We start from the raw sequence: 14,652 nt of genomic DNA on the forward strand, positions 1-14,652 counted from the left end.
CACCCTCCTCATCCTTACAGCTCCCCTTTCTGCAGCCATTAGCGACGGGCGAGGAAGAAGCGAGTGGAGCTGGGGACCCCGCGCACGCCTTGCTTCTCTCCCCGCCGCCTCCCCCCCAGCCCTGTCGCTGGCGGTGGGTATTTTTTTGCTGGGTGGTGTTGGAGGGGGAAGGAGCTGCTGCTAGAGGACGGTGATCTTTTTTTCTTTTTTCCTCCTCCTCTCCCCTCCTTCGCCCGCCTCCTTGTGGCGATGAGGAGGAGGAGGACGGCGCCGAGGAGGAAGAGGCTGATGGCGGCGGTGAGGAGGCAGCAGGAGGAGGAGACCCCCCGAAGGATGAAGATGATGATGGTGGCGGCGGCGAGGAAGCACCAGCAGCACAACAGCCGGGATTAATTTTACTAAAAAAAACCAACCCCACCAGCCTTTTTTTTTTTTTTTTTTTTTTTGGCGGGGGCTCTACCAGCTCTTCTCATCTTCGCTCAGCCCTTTCGCCTGGGGGAAGAGGCCTCTTCCCCACCCCCCACCCCCCCCGCCCCAGCTCCCACCTTCTCTCTGCTTCTCCGCTGTCGCCCTCCCGGAGCCCGAGGGGCAGAAAAAGGGGAACTTGGCCCCCCTCCTCCGCCAGATCCTCCTCTCTCGCTCTCGGCATTATTGTTGTTCTTCAGCTGACTCGGGGCCCGAGAAGAAGGTGAAGGTTTTGGGGTTCACCCTGCACCGTCTGTGCTCTGAGTGATTGTCTAAAAAAGAATTAAAAATGGCCGAGAATGTGGTGGAGCCGGGCCCGCCTTCAGCCAAGCGGCCTAAACTCTCCTCACCGGCGCTCTCCGTGTCCGCCAGCGACGGCACAGGTCAGTCTCGGGGGCCCAGGCCCTCCTCACTTCTCGGTGCCGCAATTACTGCCCTTTTCTCCCCTCTTCTGCCAAAATCTCCTCCCTTTTGCTGCTTTTAACTCGTGCCTGCCTTCAGCCTTTCTGTCTGCCTGTTTCTCCCTTTTTCGCTCCGTTTCAACCTATTTGCGTTAATCTCACGGACAGGGTGTTTGGATGTTTCTGCCCTTCTGTTTTTTTGGAAGTGATTGAAAGCAAAGCTCTTGAGTTTATTGCGCTTTTGATCAACTGCGGATAAGACTTAACAGTTTGTCATTTTCGTGTCTTTCACAATAGTAGTTATTACTGAGCTCCTTGCTAAGCATATACCTTTAATGGCAGTTGCAGAAATCCAACACAGTGCTAAAGATGATGCTTTTGTACTCTTTATTGTTGAGTTATGTGTTTAGTTCATACACACAAATTTGTCTTGTTTCTTATTTTATTTGTATATACAAGGGTTTTTTACAGCTCGTTTAGAAATGAGATTTATTTCTCCATCTTTCTTTTTTCCTTCTTACATGCAGTCTGCTTATTTGATTTACTTTTTACAATTCTTCTTAGTCTTCCTTGTAGGAAGATATCTAAAAACTGTTTTTCTGATGATTCAAATAGACCATCGACTTGAGGGAAAAACAGCTAAACCCAAAATCTAGATCCTAAGCTTGGGGCATAAGATTTATCGAGACTCCTCTTAGCAATGAAATGTTATTTCACCTTATTTGCATTAAGAATCAATATGGAGTGTTCATCTTGCATCTCCCATTTCTTTGCTGCGAGACCAAGATGTCTGAAATTCCCCTGTAGACTTAAGGGCTATGAAGATAAAGGGACTTTTCTGCAGTCCTGCCAAGGTCTTCAGTGCTGCTGTGAAGGCAAGCTAGAGGTTTGAAATCTTAGGTGTCCCAATTCCTAGCAAATATGAACTGGTTGTACTGGAAGGGGGGAGGGAGTAACAAAGGGCTGTTCAGCTTTTTAATGCTTCTTGTGAAGCAGATGAGTATTCGGTGTCATTTTGCTATGAGAGTACTTGGTTACCTGTCCCAGAGGAGTTTCTTTGAACTCACTTTAGATCTTTTTAGCCTATGGGATATGGAGAAGGCCTTCTCCTTCCAGAGGCTGGTGAGTGGTGGCGTTTCTGGAGCCAGCGGTGGTCTTGTTCAGTGCGGTTAACAGCTGGCAAGAAAAAAATTTGTTTTTTATTAAAAAAAAACCAAACTCCTCACTTGACAGTAAACAGAAGGCTTTAGTAGCTGGTTTTTGGTTGAGCAGTGGATGTGATTCTACTTGGAATCATCTTCAAGATTTTGATTTTTGCCTTCTCTATTCTCGGTGAATGATGTATTAGTTTTGAAAAGTCTGTGTGTAACTTTTAGAGCATATTAGATACAGGCAATGTTATGTTGTAACTGAAGGATGTGACTATTCCTAATATCAACAGGTCTCTAGGAAGAGTAGGAGAAGCTGCTCCTTGCTAGTTGCGGTTTTTGTGCTGAATTCAGTAGTAACCATTTTTAATTTGTCTTGACAGTGGTTATCTTGCTCTTTTTAGAGAGGTGAAATAAAAATGTGTTTTGTGAGAGAATTCCTGATACTTGAAAAATACAAAAGTTAAAGGCATCTTTTGATTGATTAACGCACATATCAAAGCTAAGACATTTGTGATCACATAAGGTTTGGATAATTTGTGAATGTACTTCAGTTTAGCAGGTGCAGATTTTCACATAATATTTAGTCTGCTTTAATTGTTACCTTACTGGGTAGCTCACTAAATGAACTTTTTACAGTTCTGGTGAAACACCTAGGGATTGTTGGACAGTTTCAGTAGTGCACAAATGGGATGATTTTTTTCAAAAGTGATTGAGATTGTCATCACCTGATAGCTATGCAGAGGTTTATAGTGGTGCAAATACTTTATATACGCTGCATTAAAAACTATTAAGGGTTTCTTACTCTTCTGGATTTTTTTGACAATTTATTACCTGAATTTGGGACAGCTTCATTTTCTGTGTTTAACATGATCTTATATCTGTTTCTCTAATTAACTAAAATCAAACCTCTTAACCAATAAGTGTGTTTTGAGGGTTATATTTTATTTGCTGCTTGAGAGACTGCAATTTTTTGTCCAACTGCTGTTGTGGGAAACTGCTCTGAAGCTTACATTTTTTTTTTAACCTATCTAGTCCTTAAGTTTCCCTTGAAATAGTGCAAGCAGTTTTCATTGAGTAAATTCCACTTTTAGACTCTTGTATTGTCCCCACTCCTTAGTTAATTATAGAAAATAAATAACATGGTGCTTATGTACTTACTCAAGCGCTCTTTTTAAAACTCTTAGATTCACAACATCATTAGAGGGAAGGACAAGGGTAAGGAACTTGCACTGTTGATGAAACTTTTTCTAGCACATGTGCATAGTGGATCTTTCTGTGTATTCCTCCTGTTAACTTTTTGACTCATTTCTTAATCTGAAATACTGTTTTAGCCTGTTAGATACCTAAAAACAATGACTGACTCTAACTCCCAAACTTGCAGATGTTCAGTGTGTTTATATTGAAGACTAAGCTGAGTCTCTAATTCACTCCTGTTTTCACCGTAGACCTGGATGATACTGATATTCTGGGCTTGGAATGTACTAAACTCAGATGTTGGTGATTTTCTTCTAAAAAGAAGTTGGCAAAAATTATCCTAATTCACTTCATTTATTGACAGTAGCCAAATACAGCTGTGTTTCCCACTGTTGTTGCAGTGCTGCATCTTCATCTGCCTTAATCTTAAATGGTTCATGTGTTCTCTGCTCAGAGTTTGCTTTGCCATAGAACATAGGTACTAGTGTAGTTTTGAGTTACTTTATTAATGCCAATTCCTTCTTCAGGAGGTAAGAATAATGTAGACTTACAGGGAAACTGAAATGTTTGTAGCTCATTTTGTAATAAATATTTTGAAGTAATTTAGAAAGTCTTGGTATCGTCAGTGTTGTGTAGTATATTAGAATTTTTGAATAGTCTCACTTTTTTCTTTAATGTTGTGTGGTTCTAGAATAGCTTCAGGAGCAGGACTGTGTGGATTCCCTTAAACTGCCAAAGGTTTTTCTACAACTTTTGTTTCCTATTTAAATGTTAAATTTGCTGCAGAGAAGAATGGTAATTATGCATACATCTTGTCCAGACGTTAAATTTTCTGAGGGCCTTTACAGCTCTACAGTGGGGTCTCCTTTTGTTGGTACAGTATCCTTACTACGGAATATGAGCTTGAGACACTGGATGCTAGTACAACTCTTCTGTACTTTGCCAGCGTAGCTCGTTTTGCTTACATTTCTTACAGATAGAAACACTGTTGTGAGATGTTGCACCTACTCTAACAAGACTTTGTTATTGTATCAGCAAACTGGTGTGCACCAGTCTACTTTGCGCACACCCCCACCCCCCACCCCCCCCCACCCCGACTGATTTGCATCCTGAATAGTTATCTCCTTGAGTAAATGGGCGGAAGTATTTTGTAAAGATAGGATTTTAACTGGATGCCTTAAACCAGTGATTATTATTTTTTTTTTAAATTTGTGAACCTGTCAGTTTTTCCTGCAGTAAATATAGGTCTGCTGAAATTGCCACATACAGATTTCTGTGTGGTATATTCTGGAAGGGAGAGTTAAATCATGTTTTACAGTCCCCCCCCTTAGAAAGAACCTGTTTCTGTGAATTAGGAAGGCTTTTGGGGCTCTGCATTCAGAACTGCTGTGTTTTGTCAAGGAATAAAAATGGAGTCTACTTTCTGCTGCAGCATGGTTGTATGGTATAATTTGAGTTGCTTGATCAGAAAGTAGTATTTTAAGTGCTTAGTGTTTCTGGCTTGCTGTAATGTTGGAAGTTGATTTTCTACAAGTAGTTGGCGTGTGTGTTGCTTCAGAGATCAGTGGTATGTACCTTAACATCCTTCAGTTTACTATACCTGAAAGTTGCATTTTTTCAGAGTAAGAGCACATCTTCAATCTCTTCAGTACCTATCTTTAGTAGAGTTACTATGTTCCTTTTTTTTTTTTTTAGAGGAACTCTTGTGACCGTTAAAACTTTACTGTCCCTTACATCAAAGGTCTTAAGACTTGTAATAAAACTTCTTGCCTGGACTACTGCAATTTTTACTGATATTCATCTTTCATTTGTTACAAACGCATCAGGATGTTTCTTTACACAAAATTAGTCATATTAAGCTTGTCTCACTGCTTTTTCCAGAGGTATATGCGTAGTTTACAATTCTGTTTTCAGACAGCTATGGTTTCTTCCTAGTGTTTTTATATACTACTTTCAAATACTTTTCACAAATCTGTTTTCTGGGTAATGTTTAAAACCAAGTCATTAGTTACATCTAACAGTCATCAGTTAAATATTTTTATTCCTTCTTGTTGAGAGCCACATTTTTTCTTACTGTAAATCAAGTATTGCAGTGGTGGATGGTTGTGTGGCAAAAATGGGAATCTTTGCCTTGTAGCTAAGTAGATTCTCAAAGTAACTATATTAAGAGTAAATTTAAATTAAGATACTTTAAGCCTGCAAGATTTTCTTTAGAAAGTAAACTGATCATTCGTATGGTGCTTAGTAACTTTTTAAAGAAAATCTTGCAGGCTTTTGAACCTCATAGGTTTCCAAACTGATAAATCTCTGCTTTTTTTCCCCTTTCACCAAGTGGATTGTGTGTTTGACCCTTGTATGTACTTTTTCTGAGCAGTGTTAGAAAGGTACCTATTTTTTTTTTTTAAAGTATCCACTACAACACAAGGACTGTACATATTGTGATGTAAAACTGAATCGTGAGCACATACAAATAAAAAAACTTGGAGACTAGAAAACTGGTTTACAGTTGCAACTTAAACAGATTCACAAGTTTGATATTGCAGAGAAAACCTTTGTTGCTGAACTTGGGAATTTAAATCCTAGATTTGGAAAAAAAAACCCCAACCACCTACGAATTTTTGCATCTTGTCCCTCAGGGTCCTAGAGCAGGGTTTGGATTTAGTCTAAAGGGTCCTTAGTTCAGGTTATTGGTCAGTTGTGTATTTGCAGAAAACCAAAGTTTATTTGGGAAGGGTCTAACACTCTAGGATTTACTGTACCTTTTTAGGGGATGTAGGTTTCATAAGGTACTGGGGGTAAACACTGAACTTTACTGTAGGAATTCTGGTTTCTGCCACCTTTACAACTTGGAGAAAATTACTTCAGATTTTTATTTGGTATACTTCAGTGTGTATTTCTTGCATCTTCTTTGTAGGCTGCTTGCTTATCTCCAGAATGTCACTTCAGTGTCTTTGCTTAGCTGCTCTAGCAGGAGCAGCCTTTCAGTGCTTGTTTTAACAATGTAATGGTACTAGTGCCCTCTCTGACAGGGCTTGATCAAAAATAATTTAGATGTAATATTTGGCTAATGGAGTAATTTTGCTAGATAGATTTCAGTGATAGATAAACAATGCACACCTGTCTCCAAGGATTTGGCTTTTCTGTCTTAAAGTATAGCAGCAGGCTCAAGTAAAATACATCTGTGTCTGCATATGGTTGCATGCACTGACAAAAAATGTGATTACCTTGAATTTGTAGAACTTCAAGGAGGGCTTGAACTAGGGCAATTCATAGAAGTCTTCTCCCTGAGCAGTAGGTGATCTGACAACATCTCTCCATTATGTTCCTAGCAACAAGTTTCCTTAAAATGAATTGGCATATGAATGTATTTAAAGTTCTCTTAAGAACTTGATGTGCTATATTATTTTTCAAGCATGTATTTCTTCCAAAAGTTTTTGAAGAAAATCAGAAAAAGGAGTGTTGAATTCTAACTCAAATCACAGTAACTTGTGGTTTAGCTGATATCGGGTGTGTTTACAGGAACAATAAGAGGATGAAATCATGGTCCAAACTAGGGTTTTCATTAAAAAGTGCAACTTAAGTACAGGACCATCAAAACCAGTGCAGGCCACTTTCTGTTATTGGTGGTTGTGAGATGGGGCAGAGAAGATACTGCTTTTTTTCATTTGATTGCAAAATGATTCTGTACTGCACCTTCTGTTGCATCACCGTAAGACATACAAGTACAGTTTTGAACTATATCTGCTTGTGGAATCATAGTTTACTGTTTCTTACTTTGTAGAACTCCCAAATACAAGTGAATAGATAATCTCTTACAATATATTCTTACTGTGTTAATGAATTAAAATAATCTAATTATCTTTTTTCTTTTTTTAGAATTCTAATAAATAAAATTCTGGTGAAGTGCTGGTATATGTCTTGCTCAGTACAAATTCTACTGAAGCCTGTTACCTATTCCTGAATATAATTTCAGGAGCTCTGGTAAATTACTGGTTCAAGATAAGAGAAGTCTGATCTGCTGACTTCTGGTTTTAGTTTGCTTGTATATTTTTTGGTAGATGAATTCAGCATTTCTTTCTGGTTTTACTCAGGAGTAACATTGAATGAACTCAAGTTAGTAATACTCAGAAAACTGACTTGACTTTTTTTGGTAATTGTATTTTCATACATCATTTCAAAGTTGTTAACTTGACAATGTGGTGAACTTTACTCTTTTCTTGAAACTGATTTGTAATCACTTCTAAAATGAAACTGATTTGGTGTGTTTGTGCACATAATAGCAGACCAGCAAGGCATCGCTAACTTTCCAGACTTGTGTGCATGGTGGTCCACAATTTATCAGACTCCCAAGTGAAATGCCATTCTTAATATTTAACAATACCACAGACCGAGGTAACTTAATGTGGTCTTATGGGAATTTAGTGGCATATACACAGCATAGTCTTGGGAATAAGAATACTAATTTAGAGACTTTTCACTAAAAGTAACCCAATGAAATTTAGACAGATAGCAATGTGTTCACAAGGAAATTAACTGTGTGACTTCAGTTTGGAATTAAAATGTTAAAACTCCATCTTATTTGGGTCACCGGTGATGGCAAGACCAGTACCTTTGCATTGTGTGTGAATAGGCAGCTGCACGAAAACCAGTATCTCTGAAATTCCCCTTTAAGTAATGTTAAAACATTAAACGTACCTTATCTTGATTCTTGCACTCAGTCTTTTCCGTATGATTACACCATTTCTGTTTCCCTAGAACAGCTACAGTTCTATATTTCAGAATCATAACCATTGAATTTTTCACTATGGTTTTCAGTGGTAAACACGTGCTGTCATCTATATCTCTAAATACTGTTTGTTTAATAACTTTAAATATGATCATTTGTAACTGTTATAAATACTGTTCTGAAGTTGCAAAAATATACATCAATCAGTCTACTGAAGTGAACATTTCTGTTGATACTAGTTTGGGACAAGTATGACTTAAACTTGCAGATTATTGAGTCTTTGCAAAATTAAGGCTTTTTTCTTTAAGCAAGAGTTGATGTGTTTGATACCGGTGTTTAAATAGGAATAACGCTAGCTTAAAAAAAATTGGAGAAGGGTCCTAATTTTAGGAGTTCAGTAGATGCTGAACAGTAAGTTTTTGGTTCTTTAGAATGATTTTTTGTTTATACTTGTGAAATACTTATGTTTATACCTGGTTGTTAGAACTAATGATGAGATTGTGTGCATTCTGGATAGTGGATTCGACTTTGACCAACAAACATTTGTTTGTTTTTTTAAAAATATGTGCCTGAAGTTGTGTGCTACCATGATATGCTACTGTCTTCTGCCTTTGTTGTCTTCCAGGGGTTTTGAGTATGTCCTTTTTAGATGTGTTTTCTGCTTATATTGTTTGCAGTCTTCAAATTATCAAGTTTCTTGGTGTAGTGAAAAAATTCCAGGTCTTTTCCAGATTAGCAGGTAAGGAAGGAGTCAGTCCTTCCCCAGCTTCCTACAGGAAACGGGATTAATATCAAAGGCTAATGCTGCAGACTTTGTTACCCATGTAGCGTAACACAGAATACAAGTTCTCAGTTGCTGTCGTGTAAGCAATAGCGAAGGCCTCTGCATCACATTTCCACTTTGGGGGTGAGTGATAATTAGGGTTGTACAGGGACTGATGTCCTAGGATTTTGGAAGCAGTAGTTGCAATGATGAAAATATTCTACACTGATGTTGAATTTTTGCCCCTTTGTGGCAAATCAAATCAGTGGATTAATTTAAATATAACTGTACATTTCACATTAGGACAAAGTGGTTTGGCAGTTTCTGTTACTATTGGGTGATTGTGGCTTCATAGGGGATCACCATGAAAAGCCTTCTCCTTAATGGGCTTTAATGGTAAGAATAAATCTGATCTCCGAAATGCTGTATAGCAAAGTTCTCTCACACCCACCTGGTAAGAATTTTAAGAGGTTTTGCTTCTTAGACATGTGGTCTGTCCGTTGTTGTCATGTTCCCCCCACCCATCCACCTGTCTGTATGTGTCTAGACTCATTGCCTTGAGAATTGATTACTTTATTAGCACTTTGTTTCAAGTTTGTGATTCATCTTTACATCTGTGTTTTCATGGATACATGAGAATCATCTGTGAGAGTGTGTCTCCTTATTTTGTTCTACCTCTTATATTCTTGTTTTGACTTCTGGCTTTTTTTGAAAGTCACTTGAGACAATAGATTTTAGGGCCTGTAATGCTGGTGCTTGACCGCAAGCTTGAGTGGCTGGCTTCTTTGGAATATTAGTTGTATTCTCTGGGCACCTCCTCTGTTACATCTAGGCCCTGTTCGATTCCTGGATAGCTTTCATGTCGCCATGCAGGGAAGATACTGACCTCAGCAGCTTATCGTTATTCTTTGTTGAAAGTGCAGCAAAGGTATCATGTTTTCTGTGTAGTCCAACATCATCTGTGGCTCCTGTCAACCCTGTCACGTGCATGCTTTGTATTCAGTGTCCTGTATTAAGCCTTGCCTATTTGTTTCATTGTGAACCTAACAACTGTGATGTAATTTGATCCACTGATAGGTTTCTGGAGCCCAGAAATATTTGTGCAAAAAGGTGACTGGTCAGCAGCTTTCTAATTTGATATGTCTGTGTTCAGAATATAATATAATATAATAAATGGGATGCAGGGACAGGAACTGTAAAGTTTCTTACCTCTTAAGATCAGCAAGCGAGGGTGAGCACTGGAGTAAGTTGTCTTACATGTCTGGCATGCAGGGTTCTTCAGGCATCACTGTTCGCACACGATGCTGTTTGTTTCTTCAAATATACCAACTGTTCTTTGAGACTGAGTGCTTGAACGTATTGAGTCAGAGGGTACATATACATGAAAGTGTTCTTGCTATTTTATAGCATGTGGGCAAGTTCTTAGAAAAAGTATTATTCACTGCAGCCTATTTGCTGGAACCAGATAATCTCCATATTAATAGAAATGTTGTTTTATTCTGAAAGGTGAATAGAGGTCTGTTGTCTTAATCCAGAAATGAGAAAACTGAATCGTGACTGTAGGCTAGAAAGCATGCAAAAGAAACTAGCATGTGACACTTGAACCCACATGTTGGTTTCTTTACTAAGTAGTTAGTATGGAAATGTTTTCCTTGCACTGTAAGCATTGTCAGAAATCTCTACCTTGCCTTGCATGCTTTGAGAACTGTTACATCACTGGTTCTGCCAGGTGCTTTTGAGTAAAACTAGGTTGAATTAAATACTTTAACTCATTTGAAAATTGCTTTCTTGTTAAGGCACCAGTGTGTTAATTGATTTAGGATTTTGGTTGCACACTCTGAATCTGTACTAGTTTAAAATCTGTTTCGGTGCCAGGTAGGTTTCCATTCCAGGCCAGCAGTTTCCTTGCATCTTGCAGATCAGATACTGTCAAAGACAGACTTCTTAGAAGGAGGGTTCAAAACTAAGAAAATAATTCACAGTATGCAACACAAGTTAGCACACTGATTTTTTGAAGTTGATTTCTCAGTTTAGGCTGCAGTTCATATTACTTAATCTAGTCTAACTGGACTGCCATTGAAAGAAATGGACCTCTCGATCTACTGTCTTTTACTGACCCACTTTCTCACTACAGATTTAATGTAGCCAGGGCAAGTCAGGCCAGTTCCTTGACTCTACAAAAGATGAACTCGCTTAAGTGTTCAGTAGTGGTACAGTTCCTAAAAGGAAATATTATATGCCTTTGCATGTTGCGACTACCTCAGGTTAAGACTTTCTGACTATCTACTTAGATGTTTTGTGGAGGTACTTATCTTTCCTTTGAATCTTAGGTGGTGGTAACAATCCATTCTGTAACTTCTTGTTACCTACGGAAAGACATACGCTAATAATACCGTAAGTAACATAATGTGGAATCACTCTGTGCCACTCCATTGTGATCAAGATTTAGCTCTACCACTTATTGCCTGCATGTTACTGAATGTTTTTCAGCTCTTAGGCCAGATACTGTCTGTTCTCTTACGCACCAGTTTTTCTGTGTCTGATTATACCCTAAGATCTCCAGGGATTATGAATCAGGTAGACAAACCTTTGCAGGACTAATCTACATCCTTTGCCTTCCCACAAGCTTTATTTTGTTAGTAAGAAATCTTCATGTGTATCCTTAATGAAACAGATTGCAAGACTAGCAGTGAAGTCAGTCTCTTCCCTGGATATTTATCACCACTGTCTTAAGCTGTGCCTTTGGCTCAGCCTTTCCAGTTTTTGTATTGGTCATAGGTAAAACTCTACAGTGGGCTTTAGGATACATTTTATATATAAAAGACAGTGAAATGGATTGCAACTTTTGCTAGATATGCACAAAGTTTTACTGATCTTTATGGCCTTTTGAGACTGTCTACAGTCTCAGTCCTGTATCTGAAAACTTCTGCCTCCTGACAGTTGACTAAAAATGTAATTTTCATAGTTGATGGGAACTGAAAGGTTTTCTAGTTTTGTTGTTGATCTACTGGATGAGGAAGACTTTGAAGTTTTGTTTTTGGAAAAGACTTCTAGAAAGAGCAAACTCACATCAGGATATTGCCTTGTTGGCCTTTACTAAAGATTTTGACTTGTACCTGATGATAATCTTTTATGATTAATCTTCTCTTGTGTATTCTCTAGGATTAAAATCTTAAGTTAGTTTTATATGGAAAGTACAGTTTTCATTTTTTTTGATGCAAAGAACTAATCTGATTGGATTATCTCACAACATTCTGGGTGTTTGCTTTTCTAATGTAGCTGTTGATTTGTGTATTTTGAGACATTAATAAAAAGAATTAAAACCACTTGAGTTTTTATGATATTTTTCTTCCTGCTTATGGGTGGCACAGAATGACCAGCCCAAGGAGCTCAGGTAGCTTGTACCTGGATACTCCAGTTGGATATAAGCAAGTAAGCCTTAAAGGTGAAATTATCTTCCCATTTATGAGGAGGGGGAATTTAAAAAACAACTTCAGAGAAGCAGATTAATATTTTCTTGTGAAGAAAGATGGGCAAATTTTTGTCTCTCAAAAGAATTGCACTGTCCCTTTGCAGTGTTATATCTGAAATCATCTAAATGAGTCTTTCTGTGTTGGATTGAAAAATGAATTAGTACTTCATATTTAGACATTTACTGATCACTTTCCAGTGGTCTTGTGAATGACTTAATATATGATGGTCTGATGTCAAGAAAAGTGGAGATTTTTTGATTTGGGATTTGCCCTGTCCTGGAAGCTGTGTCTGTTCAAGAGCAGAGGTTCTTTTCCCCAGTTAGTCAGTCACAAAACTGGCCTTTGACCTGTGTGGGCATCTTTTGCCTCAACAGCTCTTTCCCAGTTTGCATATGAGAGGTTGCTGCATGCTGCCATTATGTTTGTGGTAGGTACAGGGTTTACACTGGCTTATGTTCTTCCCAGACACTTAACTTTTGTTTTCAAGTTTTGTTTGCTCATCATTAAGGAGAATTTTTTTTTTCTGGACAGCAGACTAACTTGTGAATTACTGATGGTATTTTTTATTCCTTCCTTATGGACTGTTCATCAGGTTATTAGCCAGAGTGTTTTCTAGATGTAATACTTCAGCATTTGCCTGTTAAAGGTATCCCAACAGGTGTCTTAAGATGTCTTTTGAAGCCATTTCAAACTGTCATGTATTTTTTTGGATTGCTTTCTCTGTTTCCTTCATCTCCCCTCTAATTTGAGGGTACTTTCCATTGTAACTATTCCCAGGTTCATCAATATTTAATTTTTAAGCTAACCACTGAACACTGTAAGGTTTTTTGGGTGTGTGTTTTGAGATAGGTCTACTGACACAAAACTCTAAATCCATCATTTTAATTGGAGGAGAACTTGGACAAATCATTATTCTTCTGATTCTTCCTTCACTTCTGAATCTTCAAAAATACCAGTAATGCTGAAGACTATTCATGATGCAAATGAAAGATCAGTCCTTAGTATGTGTTGCAAAACGTAACTTCTAGCATGAGATTTACATTGACAAAGAATGGGCTGACTGATTTTAATAGTTCGAAACGCAGCTCTTCAATGGAAATTTTCATTCTGTCTCTGGTGCTTTGCAGTAATGAAGATTATATAAATGGAGTTATAAAATCTCTGTTGTGGTCTACCTGCATTCTTATCAACCTTATACCATATTTTCAGAATTCTTAAATCGTGATGTTATCTGTGATAACAGTTGCAAAGTTGTAGAAACTCTGTTAGCGCTGGAGTTTGGCAGTTTGAGTATGGTATCGTGTGAAACATTTTGAACAGATTTTTAATACTGATGAGCTTTTCTGAATTATGTGCTGTTCAACTGTCGTCTTTTTTATTAATATTTAGACCAAGTCATCTTGCTGGCCTCTAGAATTCAGCATAGTTGACATTTCCTTTCAAATGCGGTTGGTGAGATAGTGATATTTTAGGTCATTGTCCAGATCTGAAGATTTTGAAAATGCAGTGCAATACATCCTACAGAGCATCCATGAAATGACCTTTCTGACAGAAGTGGTGATGAAATGCTCTGATAGTTAAGACTGAAAAAACCCTCCTTTACTAGGTATTATCAGATTTCCAAATACTAAGCTTTACAGACTAGTTGTGTGTATCTATGTGTCTTAGCTTTTAGCCATAAACTTTCTAGGTTATTTTTTGTTTTAACTACCATAGATTAAATATACAGATCTACAGGTCAGGGTGCATGCTGCTTCTGTGGGCATAAGAACTGTTTGCTTTCTTGAGCAAGCTGATTCTGGGTAATTTGTGTAATATTATTGTATCTGTATATCCCAAATAGTAACCTTTTTTTCACTTGGTTATTTTGGGGATTGCTTTGCATGGGCTCTTGAGATGGGAATTTGATTTTTCATCCTAGTGTTTTTTCACAGTTTTGTTCCCAGAAGGGTTACTTTTGATTGTTTTCTGACAGTGTTCATTGTGGGAAGGTACTGACTATCCAGTCAAGTTCAGTGGAATTTTGCAATTCTGTGCTGAGAATGACTGAATGTGGAAGATTTAAAAAAAAAAAAAAAAGGCAACAATGTCCACCTCCCAGGAAAAAAAAAAGCAAACCTAAAACCAAACCAAACCCCACAACCAAACCACTATTTATTATTTTATTAATAGTAAACATTTAATGCTAAACTATTTTACTATATTAGTTATGTCTGTTCCAAAAGTGATAGTTCAGTGAAAGTTAAAAATCAGACAGTGCTTTTCCATCAGCCTTTTATTTCTTTGTGATAAATGTCTAATTCCATTGTCTAATTCTGTGGGATTTTTTTAAATAAAGTATTTTTCCTCTCCTTCCTTGTCAAATTTCTCAAGTTGAGACATCATAGTCTGAGATACCCAGTGATCTTTCAAGGTAAACTGCTGTAGGAGAGTGAAGTAGAATGGTCTTCTCTAGTAAAGACTCTGAAGTTTAGAAATT

The 14,652-nt window shown here is 37.9% G+C and overlaps 1 protein-coding gene across 2 annotated transcripts in view; it reads left to right on the forward strand.

Moving 5' to 3' along the window:
* The first annotated feature begins 533 nt into the window (after window positions 1-533).
* The window catches only part of EP300 (EP300 lysine acetyltransferase), a 59,124-nt gene continuing 45,005 nt past the window's right edge, over window positions 534-14,652 (forward strand). For both annotated transcript variants that reach the window (XM_074902547.1, XM_074902548.1), the window contains exon 1: window positions 534-848. In XM_074902547.1, the coding sequence (XP_074758648.1) occupies window positions 755-848 (94 nt within the window). In that variant the 5' untranslated portion in view covers window positions 534-754. The remainder of the gene's footprint in view (window positions 849-14,652) is intronic.

Source organism: Athene noctua, chromosome 3, assembly GCF_965140245.1.
Source record: "Athene noctua chromosome 3, bAthNoc1.hap1.1, whole genome shotgun sequence".
NCBI classification, from domain to species: domain Eukaryota; kingdom Metazoa; phylum Chordata; class Aves; order Strigiformes; family Strigidae; genus Athene; species Athene noctua.